This window comes from Stegodyphus dumicola, chromosome 12, assembly GCF_044657685.1.
Source record: "Stegodyphus dumicola isolate Sdum_Otavi_A_Nest chromosome 12, ASM4465768v1".
Classification (NCBI taxonomy): domain Eukaryota; kingdom Metazoa; phylum Arthropoda; class Arachnida; order Araneae; family Eresidae; genus Stegodyphus; species Stegodyphus dumicola.
This window is the reverse complement of record NC_140779.1, coordinates 67,548,668-67,575,286: the sequence shown is the minus strand read 5'-3', so window position 1 is coordinate 67,575,286 and position 26,619 is coordinate 67,548,668. Positions and strand designations below refer to the sequence as shown.

At 31.2% G+C, this 26,619-nt stretch overlaps 1 protein-coding gene across 1 annotated transcript in view; it reads right to left on the bottom strand.

Annotated features, from left to right (window-relative positions):
* Positions 1–446: 446 nt before the first annotated feature.
* LOC118197055 (syntenin-1-like) overlaps positions 447–26,619 on the bottom strand; it is a 35,276-nt gene continuing 9,103 nt past the window's right edge. Inside the window, exons 4-8 of the mRNA XM_035368530.2 lie at positions 24,553–24,717; positions 23,470–23,645; positions 19,853–19,994; positions 7,823–7,944; positions 447–1,103 (exon numbers count right to left, since the gene is read on the bottom strand). Of these exons, the coding sequence (XP_035224421.1) occupies positions 1,049–1,103; positions 7,823–7,944; positions 19,853–19,994; positions 23,470–23,645; positions 24,553–24,717 (660 nt within the window). The 3' untranslated portion in view covers positions 447–1,048. The remainder of the gene's footprint in view (positions 1,104–7,822; positions 7,945–19,852; positions 19,995–23,469; positions 23,646–24,552; positions 24,718–26,619) is intronic.

The window sequence follows — 26,619 nt, the reverse complement described above, 5'->3', positions numbered from 1 at the left end:
TTTTGAAGCAGGAGAATCCGTTTCCGAGGAAAAAATTGATTTTCAGTGTATTATGAGTCATGCACACTGGGCTCAAGATGATTGAAATAAGCAAATACATGGCTTTGTACATTCACTTCAGAAGAAATCAACAAAGAAAATATATGCGCAATACTGTAAAAACATGATAAATTATATTTTTTATTAAAATGGTGAGTTAAAAAAATTCCTATGGTTGCTTACTTTGTTAGCAATGCTTCAATGTATTGCCTTTAATTTAATGCTTTCCAATAATTAAAAGTTTTATCTAACAGGTAATTATTTTACCATAAATGCCTTCCTTTTTTTAATCCTTTTACAAGTACAATGTATACAAAATTATTTTATAAAAATGAAATAAAAAACTTCGCTTGCTGCATTTTACACTAAGATGCTTGTACTATTTTGGAAAATACAACATCAGATGATAAACTGCACAAAATATTAATATATTTTATTTATCAACAAGTAAATATAAAAAAAAAAAATGAACTAGATATTACAACTGCAGCAAAAACGAAATAAAAACCACACTGATCACAATCATGGCTAATTCAGCAAAAATAAAAATAAAAAGGCACCAATTATAGACTTTACATAAGAATACTGATAAAGGGGTACACAGAAAATATTTCTCAAATGTTTAATCAGTGTTTACAAAAACCTACAAAAGCATAACTTTATTAGCTTATATAAATATTACAATAAGTGTAAATAAAACTCGAAAATGAATGTCTAAGTTTGATGATACAATATTAAGTACTACAGCTGAATTCATCTAGAAAAAACTGTTAAATAATTTGAAAATGTCTTCTTTTTCACACTAATTTTATGATGAAATAATTTTCCTGTATTTTCCAAATGTTATTACTAGGATTAATGTAAAACTGCTGATCCATACTGTGCTTCCTACAAATTAGCCAGTAAAACAGAGATAAAAATTATAAAAAGGAAAAGCAATTACCATATTTAATTATAAAAAAGTTCTTAAATATATAAATGTAAGTACATCAGAAGTCATTTTGATAATTTAAATGTCTGGAATAGAGTGGTCCATTGTTTTCTTGATAAAACTTGAAGCAGTGCTAGAAAAAGAACATAGAGGTTAATAGAAAGTACATATGAGACATAAACATTTTACATACATTTAATAATAATTCACACTTCAAAATATTTCATGATAATTTTTAACATCTGTGGAGACATTACTGCATAATTTCTGTATGGAAATGGCAACCCATATTTATTACAATTATTATATTATGTTGCCATCATAAACATGGTTTGTGATAATACCTAGCCTTTGAATTTATACTCAAGTAGATCACATAGAACTTTGCATTACTTGATCAAAAATACTTTTTAACCACCATAAATGGTGTCAAGAATTCTAGCAACTTCAAAGTAGCTACATGACCCAGCTGGAAAGATTTCTGCATAATTAGATTTTTATGCTGTTAAAATGTTAATGCTGTAAATAAGAAGTTTTTAGGCTGTAAATAAGAAGGAATACCATAAAAGTTTAATATTATATTTTGGGAGAAAAAGGCCTTTTTCTATGCCATTATTTTTAGATGGTGTACCAATTTTTATAACTTCCTGAATGAGGACACTATATCCACCCAATTTCTATGAGAAAATGTTCCTGCTGCACAAAAACTTGACTAAATACTCTACGTATATCAAAGAGAATTCTTTGGTCATCTGTTTTTTTTTTTTTTTTTTTCTTGTTAAATATAAATGAAGAAGTGTAAGAACATACAAAAATTTCATTTTCAATTCTATTTTGTTCTATAATTTTTTGTCATCTCTTCGGCAGTTTAAGAATTCCCTTTTTTAATTGTAATAAAGTCATTATGTTTTTTCATAAAGAAGTTATTGAGCTGCTGCTTGAGTTTCCAAAGAAGTGAACTCCATGCCATTCAGAGAATTCTGAAGAACCTGAAGTGATAAAAATCTGATGGGCCAAGGACTGATGAATAAGAAAGATGACACAAAACATCACAGCCATACTTATTAAGTCTGTCTGACAATCACTGAAATGTGGGGCCAATCGTTGTCAGGATGGAATAAGTTCTGGGTTCTTTGCTTTGATTTCTGCCTTTAAAACTGCCATTTGGGAACAGTATTTTTCTGAATTTATTATTTGTTTTTGTGGCAAAAATTCATAATACACAATTCTTTTGTAGTCCTACTATACACAAAGCATTACCTTTTTTTGGTATGCAGCCCCCTCTCTATATTACCAAAGAAGGAGGTTCATTTGACTTCTGCCATTATCTTTTTCTCAAATTGTTATTGCATAGTATCCACTTCTGATCTTCAGTTATAAGCCATTAAAAAAGGAAGCTTTTTTATTTCATCTAAGCATTACATCTTTAAATTAGAATATATTCTATTCTGTTAAAGTATAGGGTACATCACAGTAGCTTATATATCTTTTTTTTAAATGAGCAAATAGTGTATATTATTTTAGATATTTAGTCTGTTAGTTCATGAACTATGTAATGTGGATTCTCAGAGAGACAGCTTCCTTTTAACAGGTCCTTGTTTACAGAGGATGATTGTCCAGATTAGGCATAATCTTCAATGCTAAAATTCCCAAACTTAAATTTTTCAAACCACTTTCATACTGTCATCTGAAACAGCACTCTGTCCACATATAGCATAAATTTTATAAGTTGTCTGATTCGCCTTTTTTCCTTTTTTAAATTAAAAGAGCACAATATGATGAACATGAACTTTTCATCATATTATGCTTAGCAATAGACTGGAACAAAAATCATGCTACAACACATAATTATGCAATGTGAGCAGACTGTATTTACACATCATCAATGTCTCTTCTTATAAGCAAGAAAATAATTAGAAAAAAAAAAAGTGATTCAACTTGAAAAACTTCAAAGATTAGCAATTGCACTTTGGTGCTTTCCTGACAAATCTAACAACAATAACAAAAAATGCACATCAGGTAAAAATAATAATTGCATTTTTTGTTTCTAGCTAACTTCTAATTGGGAAAGAAAATCAGTGGATCAGTGGAATGGTATGCAAATCTTTGTTTATCTGCAACACTTAATAAATGGTTCATAAAGAGCCCCAATCTGGCCTTCAAGTATAGTATTTGCATGGCAATGAATCCCCATTTACAGAAGCAAGAAGTGTAAAATTTTTGCAACAGAACAAATTTGTAATTCTATCATACTCACTATACATTCCCCCTTTTTTGGACTCAGAAAGAATTTTTTTATTGCTTACTTTCTTTAGCAAAGAAGAAAATAAACTTGGCCATCAACAGATGAAACCACAGTAGTAGAGGATAAATTCTAAAGAACACAAAACTTAACACTGTAATTTTTTTTTTTTTTTTTTTTTTTTTTTAAAGGTTCAGTAAATGCAAACACATGCTAAGTGTTCTTTGAAAAGATGAAATAAATAATTCATTTTTATTTGTTTTCATTAGTGAATAGTTTAAGACTTTTTGAATGTTCCTCATATCAAAGGATTTAATGATTCCTTGTATGATGATACTTTAACTGAGGAAAAACAAGAACTTGATTGAAAAACTTTGTTTTTAATTAAAACATAAAAGGAGTTCCATATTTCTCTGTCACCAACTACACAGTTATCTTCCGGAAGTCATGTAACACACATACAGTTGTCAATTATAGATGTAATATTGTTATATATATATATTATTATTGTTGTTGTATATATTAGTACCAATATTGTTGTAATATTGTTTTTAAATGCTTTTTAATGCATTACTGCAATATTGTGCATTTATTTATTTTGTATTTGTGGCCATATTTTTTTATATGTGTAAGTGTTTGTTTTTTATATGTATTTGACTCTGAGTTTGGCAATGTTTGATTTGTAAAAATAGCTTAAGTAGAACACAAGATATGAGCAAATACAATCCTCATTTTCCTTGCATACAGATTCTTCTAAAAAATTCCCAAAGCCCATGTAACACTATAAATACTGCTCAGACAGCTTGGATAACTTATTGTTGTTGATATTCAGTTATGAGATTTAATGTCAGCTAAATTGTGATTTAGAATTTACTCTGCAAGTGATTCTAGCAATTGACATTTTTCATGCAACAAGGAGAAAATGTTTAATATGCACTGTCTACTTAAGGTAGTTGTTGTTATTTATTGCGCTGTGTATAATGAATTTTTATAACAAACTGTAAATCCTTCTTGCTTATTTAGGGTGATCATTTACAGCAGTGGTTCTTAACCTGGGTTGCATGAACCCCTGGAGGTGTGAGAGAGCATTTCCAGGATCCAACAAAGATTTAATAATAATAATAATAAAAAAGAACAAGGTGACCGTGCATGTTAAAAACAGCATCGATTAAAATGTAAACAAAACCAACCTATGGCAGCAGCAATGGTAAATCGTGATGCCATGCCCTGATGTTTCATGTCTTTATTTACATTGCCCAGGACATTGGTTTGGTTTTTAGCTGATTATGGCAAAGCACACGAGGAATATCTGCCTTAAGGAGAGGGAGGCTTTCATGGAGGACTTTCTATGGAAAACTACCTTGTATATACATTACACATGGAGAAAACAACAAAAATGCCCATGCAGCCATCCTGTTCACTTGGAATTGCATATTGTGCTTATCATCAGTCATCAGTACATGCAGTTAACATACTCATGTTGTCATGTGCAGTGCAGAATGTTATTGAGACATATTTGTATACCTTGAATAAGGACATAAATAAGGTCTATAAAAATATTTATTTTAATTAATTAATGTTGTGCAATATTTCTTGAAATTAAGTAAATTTACCTATCGATAAAATTTATCAATTAATTAATTTTTTAAATTGGAGTAACTACCATTATGTCATAAAAGCTTCAACTAAAAAAATTGGGTCATTTATGGATTTATTTGTACAACAGAAAAAGATGGTACGAAACCACCACAATGTATTTTATGTTCCAAAATATTTCCAACTCCAATCTTAAACCTTCAAAATTGTTAGAGCATTTTAATAATCAGTATGATGGTGATACTGCAGGATATAGTCTTAAGAGCCTGAAATCTATGAAAACACGATTTCATGCTGGTGGTACTATTACAAAACCTTATTTTGCAGCAATTGAAAAGCCTTTGCTAGAAGCTTCTTATCAAGTAGAATACCTCTGTGCTAAGGGGGGGGGGAAGAGCCATATAATAGCTGAAGAAGATAGTAAAAACACGTGCACTTGAAACTTCAAAAATATTGTTTGGTTTTGAAGCACAAAAGAAAATTCAACAAATTCCTCTATCGATTGGTGCGATTCGATTGCACATTGAAGCTCTCAGTGCTGATATTTAACTGCAAATAATAAAAGATATCAAAGCCAAGCCTCTAAAAATAAGCACCCAACTCAACGAGCCAGTTGATGCTGATAATTGCAGTCAGTTATTAGCATTTCCAGGATACAATTAAGACAATGAAATACTAGAAGATTTTCTATTTTGTGAACTGCTTGATTCAATGACAAAAGGCACTGATATTTTTAATCAAATTTTAAAAAATTAGAACCCCCCCCCCCACTGAATACCCATACATATTATAGACTCAGTTTTTACTGATTATGCCCCTACAGTGTTGGGTAAAAATCCTGGATTAATTTCATATATGAAGAGAGAAATACCACAAGTTACAGTAACACACTGCATGTTGCATCAACAACTTTTGTCAGAGAATTTGAAAAAATATCTAAATACTACCGTGAATGTAGTTAAGTACATTCGAGAACGAGCACTTAATCATCATATAGAATGAAAAAATAATAATACACCTCCAGCAATTGAGGGAATCATTTGATGGATACTTTTTCACGGGGAATATTAGCAAAATGGATAAATGGATACTCAGTCTGTTTTTGTTTGATCTACATTCAATGCACAATAGTAATTTTTTAAAAGAACTTAAAGAAATATGAGCTGATGCGTATGTGGAAGCAGCACTACACTGCATATTTGAGCATTAAAAAAAAAAAAAAAAAAAAAAAAAAAAAAAAACCCGAAATAATTGCTTAAATGCATATCTGATGATTTATGCTTGGCTATTTTTTTTTGCATTACAGTATTTGTAGTAGCTTATTAACAAATGTCTCATATTTACATTACATATTGATAACATGACTAGGTTTTTCACAAATTTAATGACACAAAAGAACTGTTGGTGACCCCTTCCCTTAAGGAAAAATTATATTTTGAGGCCGATATTTCTAATAATTAATGTAACGAATCTTACTCCATCAAAACTTTAATCAGGGAAAAGGAAAAAAAAATTAATAATCAGGGATTTAAAAATCATTACATTTTGAAAAAAAAACCTAATCAACTCACACCTAATCTGAGTATTTTATTCAAAAATTTCCCATTTTTTAACATTGAGTGAAGGCTTTACACACTTCAACATTACATTTTGTATTATCGTGGATCTTAGAATTTAAACATTTTGGGTTTTTTTTTAATAGCTCAAATATTGCTTATTATTGAAATACTCCCTTTTCTGCTGTATACACTGCTGATAAGCACACTTCAATTCCTTAAATTACACAGTTTAAAGAAATAAGGTTACCCTGAAAATTGGAGAATTCTCAGTTAATTTAGCTTCAATTTCAATTTCATACTTGTGCAGTTGTTTAATATTTCAGTTCTTGCACATCTTTCAAAATGCTACATTCCATGGAACAATTTATTGCAATTCTCTTTTTCAAGGGCTTTCTTTTTAAATGTTCAACTTTAGTCCACTGTCTTTCTATTCAATTATTTTTTAAAGTGATTGATTAAAACTTAAGTGGATGATTTAAATGAATCATCTACTTTTTCAGTATAATGCCCAATTTGAAAAGAAATGCCAAAAATGTTTAGTACTTTTCTGTTAATGGGGCATCCTTCATTGCCAAATGTAAGTGTTGGCATGAAGCTTAACTAGATGGTTGCAATCCTGATGATACATAAAGCTTCAAGAAGGGAAAGCAACAATATAATAAAAGTAATATACTTCATAATAAAAAGTTAAGATAAGAAGATTGGGTTCATATATTTAAAACATTCCCATCTTTATCAACAACAACTTGCTTCCAACTTCACTGTTATAAGCTACTTACTACAAATTCTGTAATGCAAAAAAAAAAAAAAAAAAAAAAAAAATAGTACTGTATATAACAAGTCATAAATCATCAGCTAAAACAATAAGAAATGAGCAATTTTAGAAGGCAGAGACCAGATAATTTATCTGCTCAGTCATTAAATAACAACAATGAAAGCATGCCAATTTTACATTTCTAAGAATAATTCATTACTAGAAAAGTTCAAAAGTAAGTTCAAGATAAGTAAATAATCTTAAAAACTGAAAAGCAACCAAACTCATTAAAATTTCAACTAGAACTAAAATAATATAATTTGATGCGTATTAATTTTGCCTAACTTTATGCTATACGTTTAAAGAATGATGATGTTTCATCTCTTATCCAGACTATGAATGTCTTCAAAGTTGCATAGTTCTTTATAAGCTGTCATGACATTATAACTTGTTCAGATGATTGAAGAAAAAACAACTGTGGACTGAAACTGCATTTACATGGCATATGTATATACAGTTATATTAAGTAAGACTCTTTTTCTTGTTTGCAAAGATGTAAGTTAAAATGCACATACATTTAAAATATAAAATTAGTTCTTGTTTTTTAAAATTTTGTCAATTTTACAGAAAATTTCTTAAGAAATAAGATAAATATTACAGCTGCACAATTTTAATACTACATAATTTAGAATTTCACTTACTGTTTCAGCATATGATCATATATAAAAGAAGGCATGATAGTTACGGTCACTGGGGATTGGCTCTCTCTTATGAGTGCTGAAACTTCTTTGTCTTTCAGTCCAACTACATTTTGGCCATTAACCTACCAAACAGAAATTTTAACATTTTTGCTTTAAAAAAATCACACAATACATTTCATTTTTAGAACTTTAAGTAAAAAATAATTATACTTTTTGATTATTTAAACCCCCTACTCAAAAGTCGCAAACTCACTGCCGACTTTTTGTGAACTCAATGACAACTAATTTTTCAGCAAGCTAATGCACAAAGAGCAAAAGTAATTAAAAAAATTGCAGCACATTAAGAATTTCATACAAAAACAATCAATCAATAAAATTTAAAAAGCAAGACACACTAGTAATCAAATACAGTCAAAAGTCGTTAATTCGGACACCCATAATCCGAAATGATCTATAATCCGGACCTCAAAGCTACAAACTTTCTGCGCATGCGCAGAAAGACCTTTACGGCTGCGAATATGCATGTGCGCATGCCCAAAATACGTTTACGCATGCGAGTTTAATGTATAACAGACGGTATAAGCTAAGCTAAAATTATTCAATTCAATTAATGTTGCAGATTGCGTTGTTCCTTAATCTTCAAATTGGATCCGGCTTATTATTTTTTGCAGACTGTTAGAGCAAATTTATAAAAGTAAGCTTGAACTTTCGATTATGTCAAATAGAATTTCCGATATATATTAACAAATATGTAAAGGATCTACAAAGCGTAAGTATGTTTCTATGTCCATCAAACAAAAAGTGGAATTGCTGCAAAAAATGTATAAAGGCATATCCTTTGTTTCTCTAACCATTTGTTTATCAATTTCACGCTGCTCTGTGGGGGAGGGGAACGTCACGGCGCGCGCTGTGAACTGGAAGTTGATCTGTCAGCACTATCCTTATCTTCAGGGCAGATGTTTTTATTTTATTTGGCATATAATTCCTTACTAAATGTAGTATTTCTTTGCGATATACTCCGTCTTTGATACAATTTAAATCAAATTCCACGTCATTATAATTCGCTTCCGATAGCGAAGAAAGTAAAGTAAACAAATAAATATTAAGCTTTTTTTTTTTTTTTTTTTTTTTTTGTAAATTTTGATACCCTTTAGATCATAATTATTCTTTATTTCATAAATTACGGTTTCATATTTTTAATTTTATAATTTCTGCATGCCATCTTACCAAATTTAAACTGATGATCTATAATCCGGAATCGCCGAAGTCCCGACGAGTCCGGATTAATGACTTTTGACTGTACTTACCTTTTTCAAGAACTTCTTCAGGGTTCATAGCCACATTTTAGTTAAAAAAATAAGCACTTATAAGCACTTTTCAAGGAAAAAATAAGCACCTGTCTAATTACATTATACACAACTGCATAACCTTAAAAGAAAAATTAGACTTGTAATTTAAAATATGAGCAATGCAATATTTATTACGAGAATGAGCATTACCTTAACAATGGAATTTTTTTTTTTTTTTTTTTTTTTTTTAACTTTAAATGACAGTTCAATTTACAGAATTAGTTTACAATGACAGAAAAAAAAAAAAAAAAAAAAAACTATGCAGAACTAAACTATGTATATTACAAAATTAAATGATGATATTTCAGTTGAAAATATAGAAAATAAATAATAATAAGCCATATTAATTGTATTCGTTTGGCACCTAATAATAAATACACTTTATTTTTCCACTCATATTAATATTTAAATGATTTAACTTAAATCAAAATTCTGAACATTTCTAAATTTTCATTGCATAACAGTTTTCCCTTAACATATATCCCAAGCAAAGTAATTTAAGTAAAAAAGAGGCACATTTCTGAAATCAGAAGATGGGAAATTGCTTCATTTAGTCATCCTTTAACAATAAAAGCTTAACTAACCCGCATTTTCGGAAATTCCCGAATATTCCGGATAGTAACTGGAAAAAGAGAAGTGGGGGAGATTGTAGCCGTTCTTTAGATTTAAATTTAAGCTAAATAAATGATTTTGACATTTCGATATGTGCATCATATAAAAACCAACGGAACTGCGAAATATTCTGCTTAGAAAGCACAGTAAAACTCTTTTAAGTGTTCATAAACAAATCTCAGACTGAACATCAAAATTAATTATCAATGCAAAATATCGCAAACGTTATTGCGCACGTGATATTATGCAATTAGAATCAACAGCTGCCGGTATTCGGAGAATAAAGAACTAAATAAAGGAAAAAGAAAGAGACTTACTAATCTGAGGTGTTTATGATTCTAATTTTCAACAGACTGTATTAAATTTCCGGAATAGAATCAATCTTCACTTGGGTTGGGTAGACAGCAAAAACTTTTAGTCCTATTCATTCTAGACTGGACAGTGACAAAAAAAAAGTCCGCTGCTTCAATATTAGAGATTTTGCGGAGAAACTTCCAACATCCGTACTGTATAATGTATTGGCAAAGAAAATGAAATTATTTTGACTATTCGATTACTTTCCTTTTATTTAAGCCATTCCGAATATTTTTTCTTAGAAAGTCAATCTGTGTAAAAACACACCCATTTTTGGAAGTTTATCTATACTTCAGCAGTTACTGCAACTATATTATTATAAATATTCATACATATATGCTCATAATATAAGCATAACGATCATAATAAACACGAATATGAACTGACCACGCAAAACGAGAATGCAAATTATTAAAAAATCTTGATAGAAATTCAAACGTGTGTAGTATTTGGGTGGGAGAGAAAGAATATGGAATGTACCGGAATTTTCTACCGTTTTCGCAATTCTTTGGCCAATAGAACGACGTGCACCTGTCTGTACTCTCGCGCGCACCATAGGTTACGTTAATGCAGAGGAAGGGGAGGAAAGCAATTTCCAGGAGTATGATTTACCATCTGACGTTGCATATAAGGAAGAAAAGTTGTTTATTTAGTTTCGTCTTTGGTACAGGGAAAAAATGTGCGTTCATTATAAACAAAGGATTAAAAAAAAAAGCACTAAAAGCAAAAAAATAAGGGGTTTAACGAAAAAGTAAGTATTTTCAAATATAAGGACTTATAAGCACTTGTAAGGACCGCTGTTCGAACCCTGTTCTTCTTTTCTCTCAGCGCTGTTCTCCTCATGTACACCAGCTGTCAGTTTTCCCTTATGGAAGTACACAAATTTAGCGCTCCATATAACTTCTGCATAACACACCAGTCAAAACAGATACGCGCTACAAGCATACCTGGGTTTCCAAGTGAATTCTTTCTGGCAATAGCATGTGTTGCCTCATAGTTATTTTGGCAACATATTTGCTTTGCTATATTAATATTTTTTGTGACTTTTCAGAGGGTTGCAGACAATTAGAAAGTACAAAAATAATTAATATGTAAGATATTCACAATGTTTAAGAAAAAGGTTGCATACTTATAACAATAAAAATCCAGATTTCCAAAATCTGAGCTAAAACTAGCGCAACATTTAAAGCAAATTAACAGGCTAAGTTTTACACATAGCACCTCAGAAGTGCAGCCTACATATGGAAACTTCATATGATAGGAACCTCACAATGCATTGAAATGATGGCATTTACCATAGGGCAACACAAGATATTAAAGGGCACACTGGGAATTCATTCAGATATGGCTAGAAAGTACATGCATGCTGCCAAAGGACAGACACATCGGTGCTATATGATTTCAATGGTATACCTATAAAAATGCATGAAGTGCACACTTTTTGTACTTCCCAAGACTGTTATGAAATATGAGGGTAGTATCACTCTTTCCTCTGTCAGCACCTGAATATTTTTTAGTACTGTTGATGTAGCCCCAGAATGCTACACAGGTGATGAAATTCCTTTAGATTTAGCGATTGGTGAGAAGCAACTTAATCCATCATCTGCCAAAGGGTGTTATTTCCTAACATTTGATCATGAAGTACCATATGACAGGGTTAGGTGATGAAGTCATGGAAGCAGGCACTTGGCAGGAAGCCCACCCTGTCTGGGCACAAGCCATGTTGTACAGCAGAACAGAATATTGCTATGCAAACATATGAGAATGCAGGAATTAGGTAAAGTGGAGGACTTCCATTAAATGCATAAAGAAGAAAACATTAAAAAATCGATACATCTCTTGGAAACAGCTGCTACATGGGAGAGCTGCCAAGCAAGGGAAAGAGTTATTGCATGGGAAAGCTGCACAGCTAACTGCCAAGCATGGGGTGGAGAAGGAAGCAGTAATGATTGTAAGGCTACATTAACTAAAGTAAAAAATGATTTAATGCAGGTATTGACAGATAGGGGAGAGGATCAGAAGCCAAAAAAGAGGAGAAAACTAGTGAGCAGTTAAAAACCAAGAAACATAATTTATAAGGGTAAATCACACAGAGATTAATAACAATTAATTAACAGTTGGCAAATTATGATAGACTACTTAATATTTAAAGCAGTAGCTAAATTAGAAGGGAGATTGTTAAGGCAATATGCGATAACTTTTTAAATGTCACCCTCCCAAATATTAACCAACTGCTTGATTTGGGGGACATGGGAAATAACTTGAACTTTCATCATTACTACTGTACCATTAAGTTACAATTGTCATTTACTGATTTTATTTATTATTTTGAAATGTAAATAAAGTTTAGCTATGTCTTAACACTAATTTTAAATTTTGGGCTTACCTCTTAAATATATTTTTCAGTTCAGCTAGTTTTTGATGTGACACATGAAGCTTCTAATAAATGAATGATAAACATGGCTTTCTCATGAATATTTTGAACAGAAAAAGTTTTATATGTATGTACATAAATATTTTTTTAATGAAATGGAACTAGTTGGTGCTTAAATGCAAGTTCACAAATTTTTTTCTTATGAAGGAAGCTTACAATTTCTTTCCTATTCTTTCTTTCCTAACCATTCTGCATCTTGAAGAAAGTTGTACTCAAAGGTAGTACAAGTAAAAAGTACAAATACTGAAATAATATTGAAAGCATGACAAAATAAAAAAATGAAATATGAAATACTGATCTCCTCATTTCAATGCTTCAAACAGAACTTATAAGGGAAAAGTGTTTTGAAGCCCAAAACCAAGTTGATCAATAAATTGCGAATACAAGTTTTGCTCCTCCGAGATATTTGAGATTCAAGACCATAATTTTCGAAATAAATTTTCAATTAAAATAACTTTCAGTGGCTCTCAAATGCTCAGACCTTTTTCCAACTTTCATTTGCAACAGACAGCAAAAGTTACATTACTGAAGAAGAAACACAAAAAATACAAATTAAGATTCAAATCAAAACTGCTAAAAAAATGTTTTTGGCATGAACCTGAAAAACCAAAATGCAAAAAAGGCTGGGGGGGGGAAACTAACTACAATCATTTACAACAAGGGGGAACCCTGAAAAACTAGCAATATACTAAAATGGTCAGCATTTAAAAAACCTGATAAAATTTTCCAATTAACGTATTTTGTAAAGAAATGTGGCAATGCGGTAATAAATGATATTATAAAAGAAGTTTTTCATTGTGATGACAATGCTTCTCAACCATCAATCAATTAATGAATGGCGAAATCTGTAGTATGGTTCTAGATCTAGAAAATACCGCTACCTATAGTGAAGGAAGTGATAGAGAAGTTACTGAAAACGAGAAAATTCTGATTGATAAGTTAGTTGGAATTCTCGAAGCAGCAGTTACAGGACTTCAACAATATAACTAAACAAGAGATTATGTGTGTCTACAGAATTAAAGAGAGAGTATTAGCACAAAAAATGAAGCAACTTAAACAACTTACATTGAAAGAAATGTTTAATAAGGTAAAGAAATAAATATTAAGCTTTTTTTTTTTTTTTTTGTAAATTTTGATACCCTTTAGATAAAAAATACTTAATTGTTTCATCAATCATGATTTCATATTTTTTATTTTATAATTTCTATATGCCGTCTTACTGGACTTAAATTGATGATGTAATATCTGGAAAAATCCCAAATCGCCGAAGTCCCGATGGGTTTGGATTTCGGACTTTGTACTGTAATGCATTTGATTAGAAAATTTTATAAACTTTGTTACAGGAATCTTTCAATAAAGCCTTGTCTATTGTCTTTTGATTTTATATCTACAAAAGTACCAAGACAACATGAATTAGAGAGACCTTAATTTTTAGAACGGTCATTTTATAATATTTCGTGCGTTAAAATTTATCAATTTTTTCTACCTCTTTTTGATACTGAAGTCATTTTGACTTGTAATTTTAACATTTAGTTTTTACGAGATTGATGTTACTACTATATTATTGTGTCTAGATGTTGAATGATTTTACATTTTTGCTAAGGAACTATAGAGTCAAATGAATTTTTTAGCATAAGCTTTTAAATGTTCCTCTTACTTCTAAAATATATATATATGTAAGATATAAAAAAAAAATACGATGGCTTTGCTCTTTCCGAACTAGCAACCTTTAATTAATTTTCTGCAATTCAGGATATTCCCCTAAACCAGTACCTTCTAGAACATTCGCATACACATCAATTTGAACACTAAACTCAATCACTTTAGAAGCACTTGATAAAAGGCATAACTTTGGAGACGAGGGAAAGCACTTAAGAATCCCCGGAAAAGTAAGCAAAAGCATCAGACGATCACACACTGTCCTTGACCCACTGTTGAATTTAGAAGCTCATTAGAAATAAATCCAGGAGCTTTTTTCCCACATAGAGGATAAATCCTACCGGCTAATTAATAACCAGATTCAATTTGCTTTAAATTATTTTGATGATAATATAGTATTCTCTCCAAATTTTGAGGAACATTTAAATCATCTTAAAATAATATTTGATATATGTGAGAAAGAGAATATAAAATTAAAACAATCTAAATGTAATTTTGCTAAAGAAAAAATAAATTTTCTAGGATATGAAATTCAAGCAGGTAAATACCAGCTCAGTAATGCAAATATAGAGGTTATTAAAAAATTGCAACCCCCTAAAAACATCAAAGAATTACAAAGAGTTTTAGGAAGTATTAATGTTTATCATAAATTTATTCAAAATTATGCTAAAATTAGTGCCCCATTAACAAATTTACTTAAGACAGATACTCCTTATAATTGAACTGATGAATGTCAAAAAGCTTTTCAAAAATTAAAAGATGCATTGATTTCTAGACCTATTTTAACTTTGTTTAATCCTAAATATCCCTGTCATGTATTTGTTGATACGTCCAAAGAAGCTGTTGGTGCTGTTTTAAAACAAGAACATCCTGATGGTAGTTTACAACCAATTGCTTTTCATTCTAGAAAATTAAGATCTTATGAACAAAATTATGCCATTACTGAGCTGGAATGTTTATCTATTATTGATGCAATTGATAAATTTTATTATTACACTCACGTTTGTGAAAATTGCAACACCAAGAAGGAATCGTCATAATTGAATGCAATTTAACACACAGTTGAGTGGTAGTGGTACAAATAAATGATTAAATGTTCAAAGCAAACAAACAAGAACAAGAGATCAGAATCAGTATTTTGTGTGGCCACCACGCGCTGCAATAAGTGCTGCTACACGACGTGGCATGGAGTCAAACAAAGTTTGAATGTCTGACTGAGGAAGAGCATTCCATATCGTTTGTACGCGTACCCAAAGTTCGTCTGCAGACGCAACAGGACGAGGATCATGAGCAAGACGCCAACCAATGACATCCCACACATGTTCAATTGGCGACATATCCGGGGAACACGCAGGCCAAGGAAGAAGCTGTACCTGCTGCGCTGCAAAGAAGGATTTAACAATCCGAGCAGTATGAGGGCGGGCATTGTCCTGTTGAAATACAGCGCCTGGCAAGCTTTGAAGGAAGGGAACAGCTTCGGGCTGTAGAACTTCACAGATATACCGGTTGCTGTTCAGATTGCCCACAATTCGTAGCAATTGAGATCGTCTATGATATGCTATGGCGCCCCAGACCATAACTCCAGGTGTTCGTCCACTGTGGCGTTCGATAATGCACTCCGGAAGGTGGCGTTCACCGGCATAGCGTCTGACACGAATGCGGCCATCATGGTACCACAAATTAAAGCGGGATTCGTCAGAAAACACAACATGCTGCCAATCAGCACGCCAGTCTCTATGCTGATTGGCCCATTGTAGCCGCAGGCGGCGATGGTCGTGCGTTAGGGGGATCCTGTATAAAGGAGTCCGTGCGCGCAGTCCACACTGCAGCAGACGTCTACGAATTGATGAAGCACACAATGAAACACCTGTAGCTATTGACCACAGTGCTGCCAATTGTCTAGAGGAAGCTGTACGGTCAGTCCGCGCCATGTGGACCAGGTGTCTATCATTGCGAGCTGACGTCACATTTCGGGGTCCACTCCCGGATTTCCAAGTTGTCCGACACTCGTCCGTCCACTGCTTCCAAACGCGCATCACTGAGCTGCTGTTACGCTGCACACGAGAGGCTACTGCACGATACGACAATCCAGCTTCACGAAGGCCGATGATTCTCCCTCGTTCAAACTCTGTAAGTTGTTCAAATTTCGCTCTCTGTCATCGACGAGGCATAAGTACAGATTGAGTTAACGTTTACCACTAGCAGATAACCACCGATAACCATACACGCCTCGCTACAGCCGTCTATTTATTCGGATCCATCAGCCGTTCAGAGGGCGCTGCTCAGCATACGCATGCGCTACGGATTTGCAATTCTAATCATTTGCATATCATGCGCTACTTTGCATTTCCTGAAAATTTCAGCTCACTCGCGTAAGTCCTTCATGGTGTTGCAATTTTCACAAACGTGAGTGTATTTACATGGTAACCATTTGACTGTACATACTGATCATGCTGCTTTAATTTGGCTTAAAAATATAAAACACCCTACAGGTCGTTTATTTAGGTGGTCTTTAATATTATCTATGTATGATTTTGATATAAAATATAAAAAAGGATCTACTAATGTTGAAGCTGACATGCTCTCTAGAAATCCTATAAGTCAACATTTAACATTGAAAGTTAATTTATTATCATTAGAAGAAATAAAAGAATATCAAAATTTAGATAATGTTTGTATCTAAATTTTGATAATGTTACATTATCTAAAATTTAGTAGTTACATTATTTAGATAATGTAACTACTGCAAATACTAAGTATAGGAAAATGAATGATGTCTTAACTATCAAAAAACAGAATACAAAATTACAAAATTGTGATACCCATGTCTCTACGTACGAAATTACTTGAAAAGGCCCATATACAATTTGGTCATATTGGTGTATCATCTATGCTAAATTTGTTATCTCCACAATATTATTGGCCAGGAATTGTTCAAGATGTTAGAAATTATTGTAAACATTGTGAAGTATGTCAGTTTAATAAGAAAAGTAAACAAAAGAAATTTGGTTTAATGCAAAATTTACCATCAGTTAGTGATTTTGAATATTATCTATTGATACTGTAGGTGGTTTAAATTATTATAATTCTACTAAAAAGTATATTCACATAATTATTGATCATGCAACGAGATATATCTGGACTTTTGCTTCCAAAAGTGTAACTACAGATACTTATATAAATTGCTTAAAACACAGATACTTATATAAATTGCTTAAAACAAACTTTCCAAATTCAGGTCCCTAAAAAGATTTTAAGTGATAGAAACGCTGCTTTTACATCTTCAAAATTTAAGCACTTTTTAAGGAATCATAATGTAAAACAATTGCTAACTACTGCAAATAGACCCCAAACTAATAGTAAAATTGAACGTGTTAATCAAACTATTATAACTAGATTCAAATGTAAACTAAATTCTTATCAGGGTAATATAGCATGGACAAAATTATTACCCCAAATAACTGAAGAGTATAATAATACCCCTCATTCTGTAACAAAATTCCCTCCATCATATTTAATGTATGGAAAATTACCTTATGATTCCTTAATTCAAAATCAAGAATTGTATCCGTCAATAGAAGAAGCTAGAAAAATAGCTCAAAAGAGATCTGATGATTATCATAATGTAAAAAAAGAAAGATATGATACTCATTTTAAACTTAGTAATTTTAAAATTGATCATTTAGTAATGCATGAAGAATTTCAATACCCTAATACACGTAAATTATCTCCTCCATTCTCAGGACCCTTTAAAACAATATTCTGAAGTTACTTATGAAATAGATAAACCTAATCCTTTAACTAAAAAGAATTCAGAAATTGTTCATTCAACTAGATTAAGACCTTTTAATCCAGCAAGTGAGTTTAAGTTAACTGTCAGAAATAGTAGAATTCCTATCTTTGTTCAAAATTAAAATCAATTTTTTCAAAATTCTCTATTAAAAATCTTCCTGATTATGACTTTTAATACCTGATTTAGACTTAAACCCTAATTATGACAAGTTATTTTCCCGACTATGACAAATTATTCTCCCGATCTTGACCTTTTATATTTTTCACATAACTTGAATTATTTTGTAGCAAAAATTTTCTTCTTATTGTAGGATAATATTTGTTTCTAATTTACAAAATTATAAAAAAGACTAACTTGATTATACAAGTTATCTGTCTTATAATTTTGATTTTATATGATCTTTTATTTTTCTAAAACCACGTTGAGGTAATGTACAATGCCAAAAACCAGTTACCTTGTATTAGGCAACGGAGATGTTTCAATATTTGTACCTAGCACCCCCAACCATCAGCAAGTAATCACGCCAATCTGTTGGCGAGGACATGCCATAGTTTTAAAGTGTTCATGTTCTAGTGTATAATTGTATTATTTATATTGAATTGTTTTTTAAATAATTATAATATTTTGTATTGAAGTGTAAAATATGTCAATATTTAATTGCCTAGGATGAGAGGAAAAAATGCACATAATATATTATTCATAAATTGTATAATCTATTTCTTTTCTAAGTTTTATCTGAAGGAATAAAATTTAAAATATTTTCTAATCAAAGCTTACTATTATGAAAACATATTCAGCGAAAAAAAATGCATCATATTTGTGCACTATCAACATGCATCATATTTGTGCACTATATGGCATTTAGAGATTTTACCAGATATTTTCATTCTATTCGAACTCTTTTTATGAAAAGGACATTCAAAAACCAAAATGGACATTTTTAACAAAATTCAGGACTTTTGTAATTATAACTTATTTATTTATCAGTATTCCATATTTATTATGTTATAGTTTTAAAATTATTCATATATTGTATATTTATTTATAACTCATAGTTTTAATGTTCAAAATTTCATATGCTATAAAATCAAAATTTTATATGAGAAAGTCATGAACTATGATAGGCCATTGTACGCTATGTTCTGGATGTTTTCATGTCTTTTCTCATACTTTTGCTTCACTCCTGTACTAATGCTTTTCTCACACCGGCCTCTCCTTTTTGACGGGGGGGGGGGATGTAAGATATAAAAAAATACGATGGCTTTGCTCTTTGCGAACCAGCAACCTTTAATTAATTTTCTGCAATTCAGGATATTCCCCTAAACCAGTACCTTCTAGAACATTCACACCTATTACATAAGCTCCTCATATAAATGCTGCGTCATAAGTTTTTCTACATTTTTCTAGAAGCTACTCTGTTACATAACCTTTCATATAAATGCTGCGTCATAAGTTCTCCTACACAGATGCCTTCTCGCCTTCGTCTTGCTATCGCTTCCGCTATGCTGCTCTTTCTTTGTTAAAACGTTATGACGTATTAAAGTTTAACGTCAGTCGTAGCTAATAGTTCAATTACCGAATAAGTTATTTGATTAACTCCATCTGGAAAAAATCATCTGCTCTAAATTAAAATAAAGATATGCTTGCTGTTAAAAGTGAAAAGTCCTGAGTCGTCATTTTTCTCCATGATTCAATCATCCCAGCTTCGTAAACCATCTGCCAGAACGTGTAATGGAATAGCCTCACCATTCGCCCACGATGTGTTGGAATAACTGAAAACATTACATATATATATACATATATATAATACAAAAGATGATTTTACTTACCTCAAGCAAGTTGTGATCAATAAGCATTCCATTACGTGCAGCAGATGAATCCTTCACAATGTTAATAATCTTGCCATTTTTAAATCCAAAACCAACATTGCCTGTACTATCCTTGTGAACAGTAATTGTTCTTTCAAATGGCCTTGAAGAAATTAAAATGTATGACATATCTAAAACACAGACAAATGCACATAATAAAGAAGCAAAAATGAAGATTTTTTCAAAATAATATTTTATAAAACTTTCATTGAATATAATTCTTTTAAATGTTCTTTTTTAAAAATTAATAATGATATCCATAGTAAATGTTTCTAGTATATTCATAACAGCTCAACCTTAATGATTTAATCTCGACTACAGACTAGTAAAATACTCGATTTCTTTGCAAGGTACTTTTTTGTTACTGTAGCCACTGCATATACAACTTTGTTACAAATCTGCATACAGCCAAAAGTCGTTAATTCGGACACCCATAATCTGGAATGATCTATAATCCGGACCTCAAAGCTACAAACTTTCTGCGCATGCATAGCGTCGACGCGTTTGAGCGTAAGACCTTTCCGACTGCGAATATGCGTCTTACGCATGCGCATTTAATGTATAATGGATGGTATAAGCTAAGCTAAAATTATCTAATTCAGTTAATGTTGCAGATTGCGTTGTTCCTTAATCTTCGAATTGGATCTGGCTTATTATTTTTTGCAGGCTCTTAGAGCAATTTTATAAAAGTAAGCTTGAACTTTCGATTATATCAAATAGAATTTCCGATATATATTTGCTAATATGTAAAGAATCTAAAGCGAAAGTATATTTCAAAATCTGAAATCTGTTTATCAATTTCACGCTGCTCGGCGGGGGGGGGGGGACGCCGCGGAATGCAATGAATTGGAAGTTGATCTGTCAGCACTATCCTTATCTTCAAGGCAGATGTTTTTATTTTATTTGGCTTATAATTCCTTACTAAATGTAGTGTATCATCTCGATGTACTCCGTCTTTGATATGATTTAGAACAAGTTCCTCGTCATTATAATTCACTTCCGATAGTGAAGAAAGTAACAGAGGTTTTTGAAAACGAAAAAATTTCGATTGACAAATTAGTCGGTATTCTCGACACAGCAATTACAGGACTTGAACAGCGGAACTTTGTAACTAAACAAGAAATTATGTCTGTTTAATAGAGTTAAAGAGAAAATATTATCACATGAAATGAAGCAACTTAAACAACTTACATTGAAAGAAATGTTTAATAAAGTAAACAAATAAATATTAAGCTTTTTCTTTTTGTAAATTTTGATACCCTTTAGATCATAATTGTTCTTTATTTCATAAATTACGGTTTCATATTTTTAATTTTGTAATTTCTGCATGCCATCTTACCAGATTTAAACTGATAATCTATAATCCGGAAAAATCGATAATCCGGAATCGCCGAAGTCCCGAAGAGTCCGGATTAACGACTTTTGACTGTACAAAATAGGGTATTTAAGTTTGCCAATTTTAATGAATAAGCATTGTGGCTGCTTTAGTAAGGAAGCACCTTTTTAATTAAATAAAAAAAGAATTTTAATTCACATTTAGGTGTTGTCCTGTAGCACACAGAAATAAATAAATGCTTTTTTGTTGCAATGCACGGAAGGGGCTAAAAATAAACATCTGTTATAAGGCCACTTATATCATATGGAAAGCAGATTTGCTACTAAAAAGAATCAAATATTTACATAGCATTTGTATGGATAAAATTATGCACATATTTGATTACAATTTCACCACTGGCATAATATCCTAAATGGATATAGTGAGGTACATATATATCCTCAAGGTATACTGAACAATATTATAGCAGAGTAGAAATATATATATCATTAATGTATAATAAAATGAATTAGTTATTCTAAAACTGAATTTCATATAAAATCAAAAATTCTGTTGAAAGTAAGAAACCAAAATAAATTTTATTAAGATTTACAACATTTCACAGATAAATTTAAGCTAAATATCATAATACCAAAATATTTATTAATTTTGCTTTAAATTTTGGATTGAATATTGTCTTGCAATGACAGAATTATTTAAGTACCCATACCCTGTAGCTTTAATTATATCCATCAAACAGTTTTAAATAGGGAACCTGAAATTTAGAAAATGCAATATATTCTCTTAAAATTTGATAATACAGTTCAGAAGGCAGAAGGATTAAAGTTTTCTTCTAATAAGGATTAAAGTTTACTTACTTGAAGTGTTGTTTATTTATGAAATATAATTTTGAAACAGTTATTTATTACAAAATATAATACAGTACAAAGTCTACAATCTGGACTCGTAGGGACTTCGGCAATTCCGGATTAGGGATTTTTTCAGATTATAGATCATCAATTTAAATCTGGTAAAATGGCACGCAGAAATTATAAAATTAAAAATATGAAACCGTAATTTATGAAATAAAGAGCAATTATGATCAAAAGGGTATCAAAATTTACAAAAAAAAAAAAAAAAAAAAAAAAAAAAGAGCTTAATATTTATTTGCTTACTTTATTAAACATTTCTTTCAGCACGTGCATGCGTAAAGCATACATTACGCATAGTCGAAATTAGAAAATTGCAACCAGAAAACTATTTGATGTGTATTCATGATATTTATAATGACAAGGAATTTGATTTAAATCATATCAAAGACGGAGTACATTGAGATGAAATACTACCTTTAGTAAGGAATTATAAGAAAAATAAAATAAAAACATCTGTCCTGAAGATGAGGATAGTGCTGTCAGATCAACTTCCAGTTCATTGCACGCCACGACGTTCCCCCGAAGAGCAGCATGAAACTGATAAACAGATTTCTTAATCTTTAGAGAAACAAAGGATATGCCTTTATCCATTTTTTGCAGCAATTCCACTTTATGTTTGATGGACATCGAAACATGCTTTCGGTTTGTAGATCCTAAGGCAGCTCCAGAATCAGAAATTCTTTTTGACATAATTGAAAATTCAAGCTTACTTTTTATAAAATTGCTCTAACAGTCTGCAAAAAATAATAAGCTGGATCCAGTTAGAAGATTAAGGAACAATGCAATCTGCAATATTAACTGAAATAGATAATTTTAGCCTAGCTTATATCATCCGTTATACACTAAATGCGCATGCGTAAACATATTATGCGCATGCGCAGAAAGTTTGTAGCTTCGAGGTCTGGATTATAGATCATTCCAGATTATGGACGTCCAGATTAAAGACTTTGTACTGTATATTTATAATATTAAGGATTAAAGTTTACTTCCACGCCAGCAGTATCACACAAAACTGACTATAATGCAGGCATCTATGTTTCGACTCATATTATGACTTCTCAAGCACCAGTCTGGCTTGTTTACCATGCGTTGACCCATAACACTTGGGCCCAAGTTTCTGGGAAGGGGTTAAAGGTAATATGATGATTGAAGTATTCATGTTTATTTTACTATACTGTATGAATCACGGTGTGAAAATATCTAATAGTCTAGGTCATAATGTGAATGCTCGTGTGTATTGCATATATAAGAAATAAAAAAAATCCAATTATCATCCACATGAATTTACATAATAAATTATAAACTTTGATTAAATTACACATTAATTATACCTATCTCTAACAACCATTGTTATCCTATTTGGATCAGCTTTCTTGATGATTTTATGCACATCATCCATAGAAAATCCTGCGACTGTTACATCATTAATCATCAGAATTTGATCACCAAATCTCAGACCTGCCAGAGCTGCAGGAGTGTTTTTCTGGACACACACAATGAAAACACCCTAATGTAAAGAATAAAAGATTACAACTTAAAACTAAATAATAACAAGATGAATTTCATCGATATTAGTAATAAAAACTCATCATTTTTCCCTGTACATTTGAGTGCAAATACTCAAAGCAAAAACTTTCTATAATTCAGCAAAAAATTTAAAACTGTAGAGCAAATTACTGTATTTTAAAATAAATTCAGCATACTTTTTCATACCCCATAGTATGAAAAAGTATGCTGAATAACTGGACTGTTAGATTTTAGGATTCAAAAAAAAAAAAATGTGACTTTGCTATAAATTAACCGAACTGGGAATAATCGCTATTATTTCACTGAAATATACACAAGCTCTAGTATCAACTGGGAATTTAGGACAGTAGTTGTCCCTACAATGTTGGACACAATGATCTTTATCAATTTTGTTTAAAAAAAAGGTGAAAAAACCTACACAACTGAGCTAGTGCAGCTCAGTTGTTATTTCAGAGAGGGTAAAAAATGTACATTTCCTTGAAGTCAGAAATACTTCAAAATATCTGACATGTGATATCTTTATAAAAAAAAAAAAAAAAAATGAATCCTACAATTTTCTTCTTGAGCAGAAATACTCGTTTTTATGAATTTAAATTCAGATACAATTTGGAACAGTATTAAATTAAAAAGAAGTTATTTAAAAAAGAAAATTTGTTTCTAAGGATTATTAAATGAAATTGTAAAAACATAACTGTATTTCTTTTGCTAATTTTAAAGATCAAAATAAAATTACATCCATTTCTAGATAAAAATAAGCTAAACATAAGGCAGGCATAAATGAATAAAAAAAAAACCTAATGCCTAGAAGAATGAATAGCGTGATTTTTTTTGTAATAAGCAGCTTAACAGTAAAGTAAAATTTTATTAAATAAAAACTTTCTTCAAACCTTATTGATAGGCTGAACACGGAGTCCAACACGTCCATTACCATCTTTGCATAATATAACTTCTCTAAGGCCATGGCTTACTTGAGCTCTTGCAAGTCCAAGAGAATTTCCACTTAGTGGAGCAACCATTGTTGTTGGTTTCACAGCAGGAACAGACACAGCACTCTAAAGAAAGGTATCATTGATGTTAGCTGATTTTTGATACACATAATAAATAACAAATTAGCACTTTGAGCACAGCAAAGCTGACTTGCAAATGCAGGGAATGTAGGCAGCATCCAATTCACACTTTTTTAAATATATTGTTTTATAAACTTAATATTATTTTAGAAACTAATGTGCAATATTTTAATATTTATTATTGTTTAAAGCTTCAGTGTAAACTTTGAATCCACAATACATTATGATTACCACTCACTTTCTAAGGTTAAATGGCTAAAGGAAAATGTTTCTATCACATACTATTCTAGGTAATGGTTTTCCCCCTTCTATTTACATGGGATTAAAAATAGAAAGATGCTAGTTGATAACAGAGTTTATAGGCATTAAAGTTCTAAAAATTAAGATTTTAATCAGCAGTCACTATAAAAAAAAAAAAAAGTTGTTTGCAAGACTTCTGTAAAACTTAAAACTACATCAATCAACTGAAACAAAATATATTTATGGGTAATCTTAAGGCATTTTCTCTCTTCTTTCCACATGCCTTCTTAGTATAACTAGAAACATACTCAATATTCAAGAGGTCCAAGGTTTGAGTCCTGGCGAGGGCAGTGCATATTTTTCATGTCTCCTGCTTTGGAAAACATCTAATGAATCTACAGGCTCTTCAAAATTACAAAGAGTTTGATCCAAAAACTGTGAAATTCTCAAAATGATAATAAACAGGAAATTCCCTGATTATAATTCAAAAATGGCTCTCCCAATTTGTACTTGTATATTTTCCCTTCTGATATATTACCTTAACAATCTGGACCTATTTCAAGATACTCAGGCCCCACTCCAGCATTTTTTAGACTCCAGGTGAAAGTATAATTGAAGTCCTACATAAATTAAACATATTAATAATTTAAGCAAAACAAACCTTTATTTAATTGTCATTTATGATAACTTAACTGGCAACCTAGGAGGTTACTTAAGTTGCCTATGCTTAGAGACGAGATAAATTAATTTAAACTATAAAGAAAATTATAATTTAAATTTGCAAAAGGCCCTTAATGCTAATTTGGGTGTTTCCGTTCTCTATTCTAAAAACAGTAATGTGTTTCTGTACTGTGTCATTCTGATACTAATCCATATAATACGACTCTTACATAATGCTGGTGATGTAAATGGAAAACTAAAGCTGAAACAAGCAAAATTTTACAGCATGTCCAAAGACTAAATGTTTTTGAAAAAGGACGAGTAGTGTGCCAGTCAGTTTGCAGCTGCAAAATATTTACCTAAATAAAAATTAATGTTTAATTTGTCCTACCAAGTTTGCTCTTTATTATGGACCAACATTTTGGACAATTATTATTTCTACAACATTTCTTTTAAATTTGATTTATAGCATATAATTTAGAAATTGCTGGAGACTAATGATGTGCTGTAGAGTATAATGAAGAAGTAGCAGATGGGACTGAATTACCAGATTTATTTTAAATAGCTTATTTCTCTTATTGTTTAATTTCTATGCCCAACTATGGACAGCCCTACGAATGACCATGGATATGTTAAGATAGCGACTATTCTACTTCATCTAACTTTACTGCAATGATTACAGATATCAAGGAAATGAAAGAAGTTCCTGCACCATTGACTTCTGAAGAAGACCTTTAGATTGAGAAGTTTCAAGTGTCACTTGTTTTGAAAGACTGTACAGTCACAAAAGTCTGTATGTTATCTCAGATCTGAACCACAACCTATCAACACAATAGTTAGCCTCTGCTAACCATCACAATGATGGACATAGTTTTAATCATTAGCAAGCACAACTTAATTATGAACAACAGCAAGCCTAAATACACTCTTTTGCAAAAAAAAAAATTGAAGCACCAAGAAGGACTTTTGTGATCATGACGAAATTTG